This window comes from Trachypithecus francoisi, unplaced genomic scaffold (assembly GCF_009764315.1).
Source record: "Trachypithecus francoisi isolate TF-2019V2 unplaced genomic scaffold, Tfra_2.0 Lachesis_group4, whole genome shotgun sequence".
NCBI lineage: Eukaryota > Metazoa > Chordata > Mammalia > Primates > Cercopithecidae > Trachypithecus > Trachypithecus francoisi.
In genome coordinates, this window is record NW_022681469.1 from 99,525,021 (window position 1) to 99,542,704 (window position 17,684).

General features: G+C 37.8%; 1 protein-coding gene across 1 annotated transcript in view; it reads right to left on the reverse strand.

Moving 5' to 3' along the window:
- Nucleotides 1-17,684, reverse strand: part of HIBADH (3-hydroxyisobutyrate dehydrogenase) — a 142,917-nt gene that overhangs the window by 96,193 nt on the left and 29,040 nt on the right. Inside the window, exons 3-4 of the mRNA XM_033192743.1 lie at nucleotides 14,003-14,112; nucleotides 11,078-11,199 (exon numbers count right to left, since the gene is read on the reverse strand). Of these exons, the coding sequence (XP_033048634.1) occupies nucleotides 11,078-11,199; nucleotides 14,003-14,112 (232 nt within the window). The remainder of the gene's footprint in view (nucleotides 1-11,077; nucleotides 11,200-14,002; nucleotides 14,113-17,684) is intronic.

Sequence of the window (17,684 nt, forward strand, 5' to 3'; positions counted from 1 at the left end):
TGTATAATCAGAAACAAGTAGATAATCTTATAAGGACCATATAAATAATTTCAAGTACAAGATATTTTGTTGAAGAAAGAAATGCAGACCTTGATTTTTTTTTTTTTTTTTTTTGAGACGGAGTCTCGCTCTATCGCCCAGGCTGGAGTGCAGTGGCCGGATCTCAGCTCACTGCAAGCTCCGCCTCCTGGGTTTATGCCATTCTCCTGCCTCAGCCTCCCGAGTAGTTGGGAGTACAGGCGCCCGCCACCTCGCCAGGCTAGTTTTTTGTATTTTTTAGTAGAGACGGGGTTTCACCATGTTAGCCAGGATGGTCTCGATCTCCTGACCTCGTGATCCGCCCGTCTCGGCCTCCCAAAGTGCTGGGATTACAGGCTTGAGCCACCGCGCCCGGCCCAGACCTTGATTTTTAAAGTTACATTCTCTTTCTTTTCATTTTCTTTCTTTCTTTCTTTTTTTTTTAAGAGAAGTCATGCTCTTGTCCCTCAGGCTTGAGTGCAATGGCTCAATCTCGGCTCACTGCAGCCTCCGCCTCTCAGGTTCAAACGATTCTCCTGCCGCTGCCTCCCAAGTAGCTGGGATCAAGCTGCCTGCCACCAAGCCCGACTAATTTTTGTATCTTTTAGTAGAGACGGGGTTTCACCATGTTGGACAGGCTGGTCTCCAACTCTTGACTTTAGGTGTTCCACCCGCCTCAGCCTCCCAAAGTGCTGGGATTACAGGCATGAGCCACCGCACCCAGCCAGTTACATTCTCTTTCTAAAAGCAGCAGGCTCAGCCAGACACAGGGGTTCACACCTGTAATCCCAGCACTTTGGGAGGCCAAGGCAGGAGGATCACTTGAGCCCAAGAGTTGGAGATCAGCCTGGGCAACACAGCCAGACCCCATCACTACAAAAAAATTTAAAAAGTAGCCGGGCATGGTGGTGCATGCTTCTAGTCACATGCATGCTCTGAGTATGTTCAGTTCTTTTTTTTTTTTTTGAGATAGAGTCTTGCTCTGTCACCCAGGCTGGAGTGCAGTGGCCTGATCTCAGCTCACTGCAAGCTCCTCCTCCCGGGTTTACGCCTTTCTCCTGCCTCAGCCTCCCGAGTAGCTGGGACTACAGGCGCCCGCCACCTCGCACGGCTAGTTTTTTGTATTTTTAAGTAGAGACGGGGTTTCACCGGGTTAGCCAGGATGGTCTTGATCTCCTGACCTTGTGATCCACCCGTCTCGGCCTCCCAAAGTGCTAGGATTACAGGCTTGAGCCAGCACGCCCGGCCCTCAAAATTTTTTAATTAGCTGGGCATGATGTATACCTGTTGTTCTAGCTACTCAGGAGGCTGGGGTTGGGGGGAATCACTTGAACCCAGGGCAGTGAACTTTGATCACAGCACTGCACTCCAGCTGGGGCAACTGACTGAGACCTTGTTTCTAATAAATACATAAATAAATAAAGTCTTGTTTGTTTGTTTGTTTTTGAGACGGAGTCTCGCTCTGTTGCTCAGGCTGGAGTGCAGTGGCGCAATCTCGGCTCACTGCAAGCTCCACCTCCCAGGTTCACGCCATTCTCCTGCCTCAGCCTCCCAAGTAGCTGGGACTACAGGCGCCCGCCACCACGCCCGGCTAATTTTTTGTATTTTTAGTAGAGATGGGGTTTCACCATGTTAGCCAAGATGGTCTCGATCTCCTGACCTCATGATCTGCCTACCTCAGCCTCCCAAAGTGCTGGGATTACAGGCGTGAGCCACCGCGCCCGGCCGTAAAATAAATAAAGTCTAAGCTAAACAGCAAGACAAAAGCACCTGGTCACCTATAAAGGGAACCCCATCAGACTAACAGAAGATTTATCGGCAGAAACTTTATAGGCCGGAAGAGAATAGGATAATATATTCAAAGTGCTGACAGGAAGAAAAAAAAAAAACAAAAACCTGGCAGCCAAGAATACTGTATCCAACAAAATTACTGTTCACGATGAAGAAGAAATAAAGTCTTTTCCAGAGAAGCAAATGCTCAAGGAATTCATTCCACTAGCCCAGCCCTACAAGAAATAATCAAGGGAGTCCTAAACCTGGAAGCAAAAAGACATTTACTATCATGAAAACACACAAAAGTATAAAACTCACTGGCAAAGCAATCACACAAAGAAAAAAGGACTCAAATGGTACCAATACAGAAATCCACCATGCCATAATGACTAACAAGGAGAGAAAAAGAAAGAAACAAAATATATAACACCATTGTAAAATAATTAACAATATGACAGGGACAAAGCCTCTCATATCAGTAATAACCTTCATAGTAACTAAACAGATTAAATTCTCCAGTTAAAAGATACACAATGGTTGAATGGATTAAAAAAATAAAACAATCCAACTGCTTACAAGAAACTCACCTCACTAATAAGGACACATACACAGTTAAAGAAAAAGAATGGAAAAAGATATTCCATGCAAACAGAAACCAATAGCAAGCAAGAATAGTTATACTTACATCAGAAAAAAACAGACTTAAATAAAGAACAATAAAAAAAGACAATCATTAATTGTAGGGCATTAAATAATGAAAAAGGAATCAATCCAGCAAGATGATATAACAATTCCAAATTTATATGCACCCAACACTGGAGTACCCAGATTCATAAAGCAAATATTACTAGATCTAAAAGAGACATCCAATAATAGTTGGGGGCTTCAACACCCAATTCGCAATGTTAAACAGCTCACCTAGACAGGAAGTCAAGAAATAAACATTGAATTTAAACTGGAGTTCAGACAAAATGGACCTAAAAGACATTTACAGCACATTTTATCCAACAGTTGCAGAATGAACATTTTTTTCATCAGTATATGGAACATTCTCCAGAAAAGACCTTTTGTTAGGCCACAAAATAAGTATGAATAACTTTTAAAAAACTGAAAACAGCCAGGCGTGGTGGCTAACACCTGTAATCCCAGCAGCTTGGGAGGCCAAGGCAGGCAGATCACTTGAGGTCAGTGGTTTGAGACCAGCCTGACCAACATGGTGAAACCCTGTCTTTACTAAAAATACAAAAATGAGCCAGGTATGGTGGCACAACTCTGTAATCCCAGCTACTCAGCAGGCTGAGGCAGAAGAATTGCTTGAACCTGGGAGGTGGAGGTTGCAGTGGGCCGAGATGGCGCCACTGCATTCCAGCCTGGGCAACAAAGTGAGACTCAGTCTCAAAACAAACAAAAAAACTGAAAACCTGTTAAATATCTCTTCACACCACAATAAAATATAACTAAAATCAATACCAAGAAGAATTCTACAAATACATGGGTGGGGTCGGGGGGGAACATGCTTCTGAATGACCATTGGGTTGACTAAGAAATTAAGATGAAAATAAAGGCTGGGCACCATGACTCATGGCTGTAATCCCAGCACTTTGGGAGGCCAAGATGGGAGGATCACTTGAGCCCAGGAGTTCAAGACCAGACTGGGCAACACAGTGAGAATCCGTCTCTACAAAAATTAGACAGGTGTGGTGGTGCACACCTGTAGTCCCAGCTACTTGAGAAGCTGAGGCTGGAGGATCCCTTGAGTCCAGGAGGTCAAGGCTGCAGTGAGCTGTGATCGCACCACTGCACTCCAGCCTGGATGACAGGGCAAGAGTTATTTAAAAGAAAAAAGAAAATATGGAAATTAAAAAATTTATTGAAACAAATGAAAACAGAAACACAACATACCAAAACCTGTGCGATACAGCAAAAGCAGTACTAAGAGGGAAGTTTATAGCAATAAATGCCCAAAGATTATAACATAACATAAAATGAACAGAAGAAAATAAATAATAAAGATCAGAGCAGAGCTAGATGAAATAGAGACTTAAAAATACAAAGGATCAACAAAACAAAAATTTGGCTCTTCAAAAAGATAAATAAAATTGATAAACCACAGGTTTTAACCAGGAAGAGAAGAGAGAAGCCTCAAATAAAATCAAATGAAAAATGACACATTACAACTGATACCACAGAAATACAAAAGAACATCAGAGACTATTATGAACTATCATATGCTTAAAAAGCTGGAAAACCTAGAGGAAATGAAAAATTTCTAGAAACATACAACCTATCAGGATTGAATCAGAAAGAAATAGAAAACCTGAACCGACATGATGACTAGCAAGATGGAATGAATAATAAAACATCTTTCAACATGGAAAAGTCCAGGCCCAGACAAACTGATGGTTGAGTTCTACCAAACACACAGAGGAACTAATACTAATCTTTCTGAAACTATTCCCAAAAACAGGAAGAATTCTCCCTAACTCATTCTGTGAAGCTGGAATCACCCTGATCCCAAAATCAGACAAGGACACAACAAAAAAAGAAAACTACAGGCCTATATCCCTGATGAACACAGGTGCAAAAATTCTCAACAAAACACTAGCAAACAGAATCCAGTAGCACATCAAAAAGATAATACACCACGATCAAGTGAGATTTGTACTAGGGATGTAAGGATGGTTCTATGCAAATCAATAAATGTGATACATCACAACAACAGAATGAAGAAAAAAACCGTATGATCAATAGACACAGAAAATGCATTTGATAAAATTCCACATCCCTTCATGATAATAACATGCAACAAACTAGGCATAGAAGGAACATACCTCAAAATAATAAAGGCCATATAAAACAAACCCACAGCTAACAACGTACTGAATGGGGGAAAGTTGAAAGACTTTTCTCTAAGAATTGGAACAAGACAAAGATACCCACTTTCACCACTCCTATTTAACATAGTACTGAAAGGCCTAGCCAGAGCAGTCAGGAAAGAGAAAGAAATGAAAGCCATCTAAATCGGAATAAAGGAAGTTAAATTGTCCCTTTCTGCTGATGATAAGATCTTACACCTAGAAAGACCTAAAACTCAACCCAGAAGTCTTAGATTTGATAAGTAAATTCAGTAAAGTTATAGGATACAAAATCAACACACGAAAATCAGTAGCATTTCTATAAACCAAGAGTGATCTAGCCGAGAAGAAAATCAAGAAGGCAATCCCACTTATAATAGCTATGAAAAATAAAGTATCTAAGAATAAATTTAACTAACAAGGTAAAAGATCTCTACAAGAAAAACTGCAAAACACCGATGAAAGAAATTGAAGACGACACAACCAAATGGACAAACATGACATGCTCATAGATCACAAGAATTAATACTGTTTTTTGTTTTTTGAGACAAGGTCTCACTCTGTCACCCAGGTTGGAGTGCAATGGCACAATCTCAGCTCACTGCAACCTCTGCCTCCCAGGCTCAATTGATTCTCCTGCCTCAGCCTCCCAAGTAGTTAGGACCACAGGCACACACCACCGCGGCCAGTCAAATTTTTGTATTTTTAATAGAGACAGGGTTTCACCATGTTGCCCAGGCTGGTCTCAAATGCCTGAGCTCAGGTGATCCACCTGCCTAGGCCTCCCAGTGCTGGGATTACAAGCATAAGCCACCGCGTGCCCGGCCAAATTAATATTGTTAAAATGACCATATTGCCCACAGCAATATAAACATTCAATGCAATCTCTACCAAATTACCAAGTTATTTTTCACAATATTAGGAAAAAAATCCTAAAATTCATATGGAACCAGAAAAGAGCCCGAATATTCAAATCAATCCTCAGCAACAAGAACAAAGCCAGAGATGCCACATTACCTGACTTCAAAACATTCCAAGGCTATAGTAATGTCAAGCTGGCCTTCGTATCAAAACCACATTACAATTACTCTCCTTCAGAAAGAGTTTATAACACTTGTACTAAATAAGCACAGGTAGCACACTGATAATACAAGCAACATTACTACATAATTATGGAAATATCAACTTTATTGGCTGCATCCATTATTTACTGCTACATAACACCCACCCCCAAATGTAGTGGCCTTACTTGTTCACAATTCTGTTGGTAAGCACTTTAGATTGAGTCTAGCTGGAATGTTCATCTGCTGCTCAGCCCTAAGGGCACTAATTCTTCCATTTAGCAATCTTTATTTCCCTCTTGAAATACATGAGAACTCTTTAGAAAATATTATTTCCTAATACAGTAGAATATGCATTAAAGAACTATCATGCAGTGACCAAGGAGGAATTTCAGGGTGAATGGACTGCTCCAGCTCCTGAGTTCACTGCTACTCAGCCTGAGGTTGCAGACTGTCTGAAGGTGTGCAGGTGCCCTCTGTGGCTATTCAGCAGGTCCCTACTGAAGACTGGAGTGCTCAGCCTGCCACGGAAGACTGGTCTGCAGCTCCCACTGCTCAGGCCACTGAATGGGTAGGAGGAACCACTGAATGGTCTTAAGCTGTTCTTGCACCGGCTCTTAAGCAACATGGAAAAATGGTTGATGGAAAATAAACATCAGTCTCTAAAAGTTGGAAAAAAAACAAAAGAACTATCATATCAGTCCTTCAATTCTGCCAGTAATTAATAGTATGGTCTTGAGGTAAGTTATCCAGTATCTCTTGGTGTTACTTCCATCCTTGGTAAAATGGGAGTATCACTGCTTATCCTGTCTATTTTCACATGGTTGTTTTTCCAGTTGAAGTCAACCCAAGTTTTTAAACATTTACTGAAGACCAACCATGTTCTAAGCATTACACTGGAAAAACAAAGACTAAAGAGACACGTTTCATAGTGCGTAAGAATGTGAGTTTTTTTAAAACTTGGAAATAATCCAAATGTATATCACAATAGAAAGAAGAAATAGTAATGTATTTATATAGAATACTACAGAGCGGCTAAAATTAATGAACTACATGTAACAACCATGTAATGGAGATACATTTTATGTACTGCACATGGGCATCTAGCCAAACAGGTGAGCAGGGGCTGACATTTAATCTACATTCAGTGTGTCAAACCGCAAAGCCTGACGTAAGGCCACATGTGTCCACAGAAAGGCATACCTTTTTCTTTACACAAAGGTTCATTCTGCTTGTCCGAAGGGCTATTTTGGTACAGACAGGTGCCCTTTCTAATGCTCACACAGGCACCAAGTAAGCCAGTGGCTCCAGTAACACCAGGGATGAAATTCAGAAATACAATGTAAAGGGAAAAAGCAAGTCACAGAATATGCTCATTATGATTCCATTTCTACAATGTTCCAAAGATGCAAAATAAACTACTGTTTAGAAATAAAAACATATGGAGCTAAACTATTAAAAAAAAAAAAAAAGCATAGGAATGAGACATGAAATTCAGGAAGCTGGTTACCTCTCATCAGAGAGAAAAGAAAATAGGATCAGGGAAGCAAGAACTTCAAAGGAAATAAATAGTAAGGTTCTAGTTCTTAAACTGAGTAGGGGGTACGTATTAGTTCAATGTATACTTATACTTTATACTGCACATATATTTTATAAATATCTTGTACATATATTCAATATTTAATTTTAAAAACTGGGGAAAAAAACTTACTCCCTGCACTTAAAAAGCTTAAACTCAAGAGGAAGAGAATCATAGCCTATAAACACAGTGTGATGTGGGCTCTGATAAAGATATACACATTAAGGCCAGGCATGGTGCCTCACGCCTATATTCCCAGCACTTTGGGAGGCTGAAGAGGGCAGATCACCAAAGGTCTGGCCAACATGGCGAAACCCTGTCTCTACTAAAAATACAAAAATTAGCCGGGTGTGATGGCAGGCGCCTGTAATCTCAGCTACTCGGGAGGCTTAGGCAGGGAGAACTGCTTGACCCCGGGAGGCAGAGGTTGTAGTGAGCCAAGATTGCTTGACCCCGGGAGGCAGAGGTTGCAGTGAGCCAAGATCACACCACTGTACTCTAGCCTGGGTGACAGAGCAAGACTTTGTCTCAAAAAAAAAAAAAGATGTACAGTTTGACAGCTTCAAAAAGAAGCACCAACCCCATTTTACATGATGTGATTATTACGCAGTGCATGCCAGTATAAAAACATTTCATCTACCCTGTAAGTATATACACCTATTATATACCCACAAAAATTAACATTAGAACAAACAAATAGCAGCACCAAGTAGGCTGAGGCATGCCAAAGTGCTTTATAAACTACTATCTATACTATAAAGTGATAACTACACCAATATTAAAGTAGTTCTTCACACTGGTTTCAGGATAAATATAACAGTTTAAGCATTACTTACTTTTGATTTTTAGAAGAAGTCATACAGCACTTAAATATAATTATATTCTTTCTAATAAGGATAATGTATGCAGGAGCCATTACACAGTGGGTCTAATAAGTATCAAAATGAAACCTGAGGAAAACTTTCAATCTGTTACTCCATAGGCTAGAAAAATGATAAAGTAATAATTCTTACTTTACTCCCCAGAATAATACTTAGCAGGAAGTAGGAGGAAACGCTTGACTGAATAAACCAATTGCTTCTCAAAAATCAATACTATTTTAAATTCACCTGAGTTTTTTTAAAAAACTTCTCTTTAAAATACTAACCATAGAATAATAGAAGTATAGTATGTTCCCATTTACAGTTTTAGAATACTACTCTATTTGTATGTACCTATATATAAATCCATGATGCATTTTTAAAAGTCTGGAATAGGAAATAGATGAAGACTTGGGAGAAAGGGATGGGGAGAAATTCCTCAAGTTTTGTTCAAATGATCTCAAAGACTCCACGTTTCAAGATTGATGAACACAGGACTTCTATAAAACTGTGGGCCCATTTTGGGTATCTAAGCCATGCTTTTCCCACATCCCTTTTGAAACCACCCTCACAGAGTTGATGGAGAAGTACAAGCCAGGCTTTAGGCAGAATTATAGTCAGGCACTGACCAGGGTGCACTGAGGTACTTCAATCAATTTCCCTGTAGCTGGTAAGTAACCAAGGGTCATGTGGCATGTTGACCACCTGCTCCCCCATTGTTCCTACAGACAGAATCTCTGACACTGGACCTTTTTACCCAAGAATTACTTATGGTATTTTCAGGTCTTGAATTCCAGCAGAATGGCTGAAGCCTACCAGTCTAAAGACATCAACCAAGGAACCAAAGAACTCCGCAAAGGAACGCGGTTTCTTTATCTCCCTGTCCCAGGAATTCACCCCTTGCTTCCTGACCAATCAGCAGTCCCGACATTTTAGCCCTACCTGTTCAGACCCTTTACAAGCTCCATCCCCAAACCCTTGAGGGAGGAGGATTTGAAGGTTCCTCTGTCTCATTTGACTGCCCTACAATTATTAAATTATTCCTCTACTGCAACTCCCATTGTGTCTGCATACTGGTCTGTTACCATGCAACAAGCAATCAAACCCAGTAGTCCTATAACACTTTGGTTTAACTTTATTTAGTTAAAATACAATTAATTTTTAAACCAGCCCATTTAAGTGGGAAGGTGGAACAGTCTGTAACATACCATGTTAAAAAATATAAACATAATAACAATAAGACCAATATAAATAAGCTGTTATTATATACTGGTTAACCTCATAATGATCATGTGTCAACCAATAAATTGCCACAAATCATCCCTGCACAAAGCTTTTAATCTACTATATAGTGCAGATTCAGGTGTATTCAGTTATATTAGCATTTTTGTACACTAAAACAACAAACCAAAGTTTAAAAATTGCTTGACGAGAACAAAAGAGTAATTTCAAAGTTTTCTCACAAGATTGTATTTTAAAGGTTAAAATAATGTTTAAAACCCAAATTGGTATTTTTTATTATCAGATTATAATTTCAAGTTGTACTCCTGAGGCCAAAGAAAATCAATCAATGGCAAGAACATTTGTACCATACCAATTCTCAAATTCAACTGTAGAACCACTCTAAGAAAGACCTGTTCAGTTTATTAATTCCATCCAATAAAAACCACACAAACACCAACCTTAAAACCGCTTATTAGTATTTTGTAGGTACTTTTACTCAAAGTACCTATACCACATCATAAATCTTTATACCTAAATCCTGTTTAAGTAATTCAATATAACAATCAGAAGAGCTAGCAATTTTTTATTCCTCCATCTATATTCAAAAATCATTTGGGATATAAGGTACCTTCACAAGATCATTAAGTTCTTTATAAAAAAAATACAATATGATTTAAATTTCTATATTTTACTTTTTAATTCTAAAGCCCACAATCCAGTTTAATATAACTGGAATAAAATTCATCTGCTGCCTACTGCTATACTGCTACAAATACATAATATAAATGTGTACACAGTAATTCTGATTACACAGTAATTTTGGAAAATTTGGAAATTACAGAAAAGCCATACTATAATCCTGCCATTCCAAACTACCCAGATACCCACTATTAATATATGAGTTAATAGTAAGTTTTTAGAATTTCATTACTGGGTCTTTTCTTCTAATTGAGACAATCATATGACTTTTAACCATGTTAACATGGTAAATTATATGCACAGATTTTCTAAAATTAAGCCATCTTGGCATACATGGGCTAAAGGAAACTTGGTTATAGTGTTTAATCTCTTTCATACATGGTTGGATTTAGTTTGCTAATATAAAGGTTTTACATCTATATTCATAACTAAAATAAACCTACATTTATTTTTTCTTTTTTATAACATTTCTATCTGGTGTAAACATTAGAGTTATACAGGTGTTACAGAATGAATTGGGAAGTATTTCCTCTTTTCCTATTCTCTGGAAAAGTTTGTATAAAATTTAGATGATCTGCTCCTTGAAATTTTGGTAATATTCATCTGTAAAATGATCTGAGCCAATGTTTCCCTTGTGAAACAACTTTTTTTCTTTTTTTCCACTTGTTCAATTTCTTTAACAGTTACAGGATTATTTAAGCTGATTATTTTTTACATTAGTTCCAAAAAAAATTTTCTAAAAACTGATATATTCCTATCCACAGTAAATGGACCAAAAATTCACAACACTTCAAAGTTATGACACTTTTTTATCTGAATTTAAGACTAACAATGTTACTTAGACTTGAGAGTACTAAATAACATGTCGGTTTGTTTTTATTTTTAATGAGTGAGAATCCTGTAACAAGTCTAAAAATAACTACCACAAAACCATATGGTACCACAAAACCATAATTGCTACTTCTGATAAACATAAATAGGTTTGCATATATTTTAGCTACCACTTACCACCAGAAACAGGGGCATCCATGAAAACTGCTCCCATTTTCTCAACTTCTTTGGCCAATTCTTTTGAAACTGCAGGATCAATAGTGCTGGAATCTATTAATAATGAGCCCTTCTTCACTTTTCTAAATAAATAAATAAAAATATTTCTAGTTTACAATTCTGAGTAAAAATTTCATGCAACTACCTATAGAATTAGAATCTGCTAAAAAGCTGCCATATTATCAAGGAGGATTTTAGTTTAGCATTAAAAACATTATTTTAGAATAGGTTTAAAAATCTCATATTATTTTTGAGATCAATTATAGTTCAAAAGTAAAGTCAAACTCTTTCAAAAGATCCAAAAAACCTGATACATTACATGGTATAAATTCTGATTTCAGGTGAAGTACACACTAACCACAATAATAAACACGAAGCTAAGATGCAAGCAATTTAAAACACCTATTAACTTTAAAAGGGTATTAGACAGGACTTAAATTTTTGTTTGTGAAGTAGCTGGGTCTTTAAAAAGTAATTTACTTGTCTTTAACAAGCCATACTGCAAATTTCATATATCTGTGTTATTTCCACTATGAAGAATAAACATAAGCAATTAAAATCTGGCCATTTGTGTTGGGATGGCATATTACTTTATAACTGTAACTTTTTAATGACAAAATAAAATATCAAACAGGTAGAAAGGAAAATATATGAAAGAATCTGGAAATCTCACAGTCTTTTTGGCTTTTTAGGGTAGCTTACGTATATACACTATAAGGCACTGTCTATCTTCACTAGCTAGGAAACTCTAACCTAAATTATAATTTCTTTAAAGGGTATGGCTAACCTTTAATTCAAACTTTCCAAAGTTCTTTAAGACATGGTCTCCCACCTCAGCCTCCCAAGTAGCTGGGACCACAGGTGCATGCCACCATACCCGTCTAAGTTTTAAATTTTATATTTATAGAGATGGGGTCTCACCATGCTGTCCAGGCTGATCTTGAACTCCTGGGCTCAACCGATCATCCTGCCTCGGTCTCCCACAGTGATGGGATTACAGGTGTGAGCCACTGTGCCTAGCTAAACTTTCCAAAGTTCTTACTATAGATATACTAACCCAGAGGACATGGAATCATGATTAGAAAATTAAAACTGAATAAATTAAACACTGAAGAAGAAAACAGAAAAATCATTGATAAAAACTACTAAAAGGAAAAATCTTTCTATTAAAAAAATAGCACACAAAATGGTTTAAACATAACCAGGCATGGTGGCTTATGCCTGTAATTCCAGCACTCTATGAGGCCAAGGCAGAAGGATCACTTGAGGCCATGGGTTGGAGACCAGACTAGGCAACATAGCAAGACCTTGTCTAAAATAAAAAGAAAAATATATACATTAAAAATTGTTTAAACAATTTTAGACATATGAATTGTTACAATTCAAATGCAATGGTTGGGTATATTTCACAGAAGAGAAATAGCATACTCTAAGAGTATGTAGGTTTCTCTTTGGCCTAAAAAAATAAGAATTAAGTTTATCAATCTGTGATCTTAATATTTTAAGATCTTAAACCTTCAAACAAATGGAAAATCATCCAAAAAATTATACATGCACTGGGTGTATGGAAATGATCCTTACCCAGAAAAAAATAACCACCCGTAAGAAGCAAATTATAGCTCAAGGTAAAGTCAAACTTTTTAAAAACACATCCTGGACCAAACTGTTCTGATAGCTAGTCACCACATTCCTTAGCAAAGGATATTAACAAATGTAGGGCTATGTCTCCTCAGAAATTTTTAGTAACTTTTCCTTCAGAGGTAAAGCAGGACCATAACTGAAACAGGCTAGGTAACAGGACAGCTAGGATGCCTCCGGACCACACACATTGTGGCCCTGAGAGCTCCATCCAAAATGAGTGTCTTTTAACCTTCCCTGAAATCTAAACATTTATCTTATCAGTTTTCTGCCTAATATCCAAGTGTCTTTTGCTTCCTTCCAAGTTGGTTAGTTTTCCAACACAATTCAATTTCCAAAAACTTCAAATTTCACATTTTACAGTTTCCTGAAATTAAACCCTTTCTTTTAGCCCTTCTTGTGACTACAGCATCTAACAGTTTGCTCTAGCTCTTTGGTGAAATTCAACAACAAAATAAGTTAGGAATAGAAACAGTGAGATGAGAAAACTAAGTTGGGAATTCAAACATTATCATCGTAACATAACCACAAGGGTTTGGCAATAAGCAGCAATTAACCAAAAGGTTTCTCAGAGCCAGAGAAGACAGGCACTGATTAGGAAACTCTGACCTAAACTTTATTTTACTTAGCCCATTTATGCCTACTGTTCCATTTACACTAAGTTTGTGGGAGTTATTTACATCCTACTGCTCAAGGTCATTGCCAAGGTCTGATTTTTCACAAAAAAATTTGCAACCTCCGACATAAATGGGTTAAAGAGCTACTGCTAACCTTTAATTCCAACTTCCCAAAGTTCCTACTAAAAACATACTAACCCACAGGACATACGATAACTTTTTTTCATATAATAAAATGTTAGACAATGGTGTTCTTTCCAATGTTTGGCTATATTTTTCTTAAACTCTTTTCCTGAATTTCTATAAGCTGAAGAAAATTATATTATTAATAGTTGCAGCTTAAAATGTAAGCTTTAAACGTCTCCTAAACATGTTACCAATGAAAGGGTAAGTTTAATGCAAGAGTTAAAGGAAAAAAACGGAACCAAAAAAATTTATACACAATGTCACATACTTGACTTCAGCGAAAAAAATAAACCTTTTACAAAGAGAAAACCACACTATTCACTTTATGAAATAAGAACAGTATAGAAAGGTTTAACAAACACAATTGTAATTTCCTAATAGTTCTAACATGTGAAATTCATGAACTATCATAACAAGAAAATATCCACAGTTGAGAAATACGTACTTTAGAATCCCATTTGCTCCGGAATAAGCTTCTATTGCATTGATACTTGTGGGCAGCATTGTAATAATTCTGTCAGCTTTTTCAGCAACATCTGCTGGGGAAGATACTACCTTTAAAAAAAATTGCAAAGGCACATTATTTAAATTATAATGTAAGCAGTTTCTAGAGCACAAACAGGATCCACTTTTCATGCATGCCTGTAACAGTGACAGTGCATAAAAACTAATCCTTGTTTGCAAACGACCAAAAAAAAAAAGCTTACTGCCCAAAATAAAGGCACATCATTATACATATACAGATGCAGTTTCTGTGAAATCAAATCTATCGTTTATTTTTAAAAGTGTGAAGAGAGTTGAGGGTAAAAGGGCAAAACCCAGCAGTCCTGGGAACAGACACACTTCTCATGGGTTCTTCCAAGTTGGATTCCTAAACAGCATAATCTTTGGTATACACTTTGACTAATAAAAATATTATAGTATAACAACACTGGTAACTCAACTGTAGGACTCATTAGTGATTTGGTGGGCAGCAAAATCCCTTAACAAAATCTCAAGTCCCAATCCCCACCATCCTCCAGTCTCTATTTTCAAGCAAAAAAAGAAGAAAATGTAAGTCTGTTTCAGAAAAGATAAGGTCAAGACAAGGACATAAACACTTACTACAATGACTGCAAGTACCACCAGGAAGGCTAACAGTATGAGCTACCGAAACTTATGTGGAAACTACATACAGAATAAAGATATATGAATAGGCATCAGGGCACTCTCTCAACCCTCATTTCTGCTTTAATAATGACCACGAACATACTGCAAAGGAAAGCTGCACTGTCTATCCTGTTTGTATAGGTGCATGCATGAGCAGATGCACTGTTGCTCAAATCCCCCACCCCCAGCTCTCTCGCTCTTTTCCACATACTCAACTTGATAAACCTGGCCAGTCAACTGGCAACTAAAGAGGTCAGGAGAGACCAGGAGCTCCCTCCTTGACTCAAATTACCCTTTAATAGAAAGAATCAGCTGGGCACGATGACTCATGCCTGTAATCCCAGCACTTTGGGAGGCCGGAGCAGGACTGCCTGAACCCAGGAGGTCGAGACCAGCCTGGGTAACACAGCAAGACTCCATCTCTACAAAAAAATAGAAAAATTAGCTGGGTGCAGTGGTGCGCACCAGTAGTCCCAGCTACTTGGGAGGCTGAGATGGGAGGATAACTTAAAAAAGCCCAGGCGTTGGAGGTTACAGTGAGCTATGATCGCGCCACCGTACTCCAGCCTGCCTGGGCAACAGAGACCTGTCTCTTAAAAAAGAAATCCAGCATCCCAACTGTCACAACATCTTCTGTAAAGCCTTTTTTCTCTTCGTTGAAAAAAGACAAAAGACTATCAGGCAGATTATTGAAGATTTCTCTCCAGAATGAGTTACATATGGAAAAACAGACATATTTCTACATACATTATGCATGCAGAAACATGTATGCTTACATGTCACTAGAAAATGTGAAGTGACATGTAAGCATCTTACAAATAGGAATGCCTCTGCTTTTCATGTGGTAGAAGTTTACACATTTTCTTTTTATATTTTACGTGCATTTGATGAAAGTAAAAGAATAGGAAGCCAAAGAGAGTGTGTAATCTAAATATTAAGAGCTAGAAGTAATTACATTTCAATTTTCCACAAGAGACTATGAGTTTCTAAATCAAATTCAAGATAAATGTAGCTTTAACAAAAAGCTGTTTCATAAGTCACACTTTAAAATTTCAGTAAATCAAGTATCCTGGCATATGGTGTATTAACAAGGTAGGAAATGACATTATAAAACATCTCAGATCCTAAAACAAACAAAAATTCTCTTTTAATGTTTCACTCTAAAGACAATGCAGCATTTTAGAATATACAGAGATACATTCAACCTGTATATTTTGATACATAATGAGGATTTGCTACAAATAATTCTAAAAATTAAAAAATTTTCCATCAAATTACAAAGAAATGCTTAAGTTGCATGAAAACCTTTCCTACACCTTCATAAATATTGAGACTCTAGAAGAGGCAACTATTTCCTGGCAAACAGTTGAAGTTTACTCAAGAAAAACAGAGCTCAGTGAAATAAGAAAAATAAGTTGTAGTAGTCATACTTCTCTATTCCTATACTATACCAAAAATATGTTACTTAGACGGCCCCATTTATTCATCCTACTCTCATAAACACAATGCAAAACAATGGCATACTTTCCTTCTATTGCAGCTCCATCCTTCTAGATCTTTCAAGGACATCAGTAAGCCGTGAGGTCTGAGTTAATTCCAGACTTCCTCTTAGGAACTGAGCTCTCTCTCACTGAAGGAAATTAAATTCCATCTACATAATTTCTTTAGAGGGGCCCTGAAGGGCACCAACAATTAGCTCACAGGTCAAGGGTGTTTCACACCTCCAAGTTTCTTAATCCCATGAACTGGCAGTGCCAATTCAGGCACTTGCCAAGTGCATGGGGTGGCCAATCAGCCCCCTGCATCTCTAGCATCTGCTTCTTGAGATGGTTGCATTGCTAGAATACTGCTAACCCCTCAATTATACAGGAAAGTAGTGTCAAAGCTCACAGGCCCGGAAAAAACACACAACGGTAGTGATAGCTGGAATGTCACCACTGTACTGGCCACAACTGCTCTAAATCTAATAACACACACACTCTCTCTCTCTATATATATATATCTAAATATATAGACATACAGATATATATGTATATATGGTACATCCTAACAGTCTCTAATTTGTACTACAAAGGCATGTTTATTAGACAGATAAACAGACATTCAAATAATCTCACCATCCATGTGATGACTTCAAGACCTTGAAATAATTGACTGACAAATCTGGCCACAACTCAAAAGCTGGGAGAAAAAAAAAAAATCAACCTTGTTGCCAGTCTGACATCAACTACAAAAGCCTTTAGAAGCCAAACTAATTAGAGTCCCTTCAATTACATTTGCTAATTGAATAGATAAGCAAAGCCAGCATGGATCAGTGAAAGGAACACTAATTTGGGAAGCCAGAGACCCGGGTTTAGTTGCAGCTCAGCCAAGAAGTCACGGGTGATTTTGTGTAAACTATGTAACGTCTCCAGCTTCAGTTTCCAAATCTATAAAATAAAAACAGTGATTTGGATTATCTCTCAGCGTTCCCATCCCCAAAGTAAAAAGGAAACTTAGGCAGAGATATTTTTCATATTTAGTAATCTCAAGTTCTAAGAAGGTATAGTTCCCATGAAAAAGGGCTGAGGGGACTGGAAGCACGTGCAATGATTCAGCACAAATGCACAGCATTAGCAGGACTTTCACCGTGCAGGTTTTCAACACCTCCCTACCTGGGGATGGTCACTGGCCTGGCTGACTCTGGGACATAGCTCTGCTCTGATTGGCAAGGCTGCCCCAGACAGATCTGCTAATTCCAACTGCCTCACACTTATACTATTATGAATTAAAACAATTCTACTCTTCTATTATCTCAGTTTTGACTACAGGAAATTGGTTTCTGTGTATACCACAACACAGTCTTTAAGAATTCTTGCAGCCAACTTATCTGAATTTAACTTTGATTTATCTGTATGCCAGTATGCATCAACGGCGGGTGTGTAACATAAAGAGCAGAGGACTGAATAAATTAAAAATCTGCTAAAATAAATTTAAAA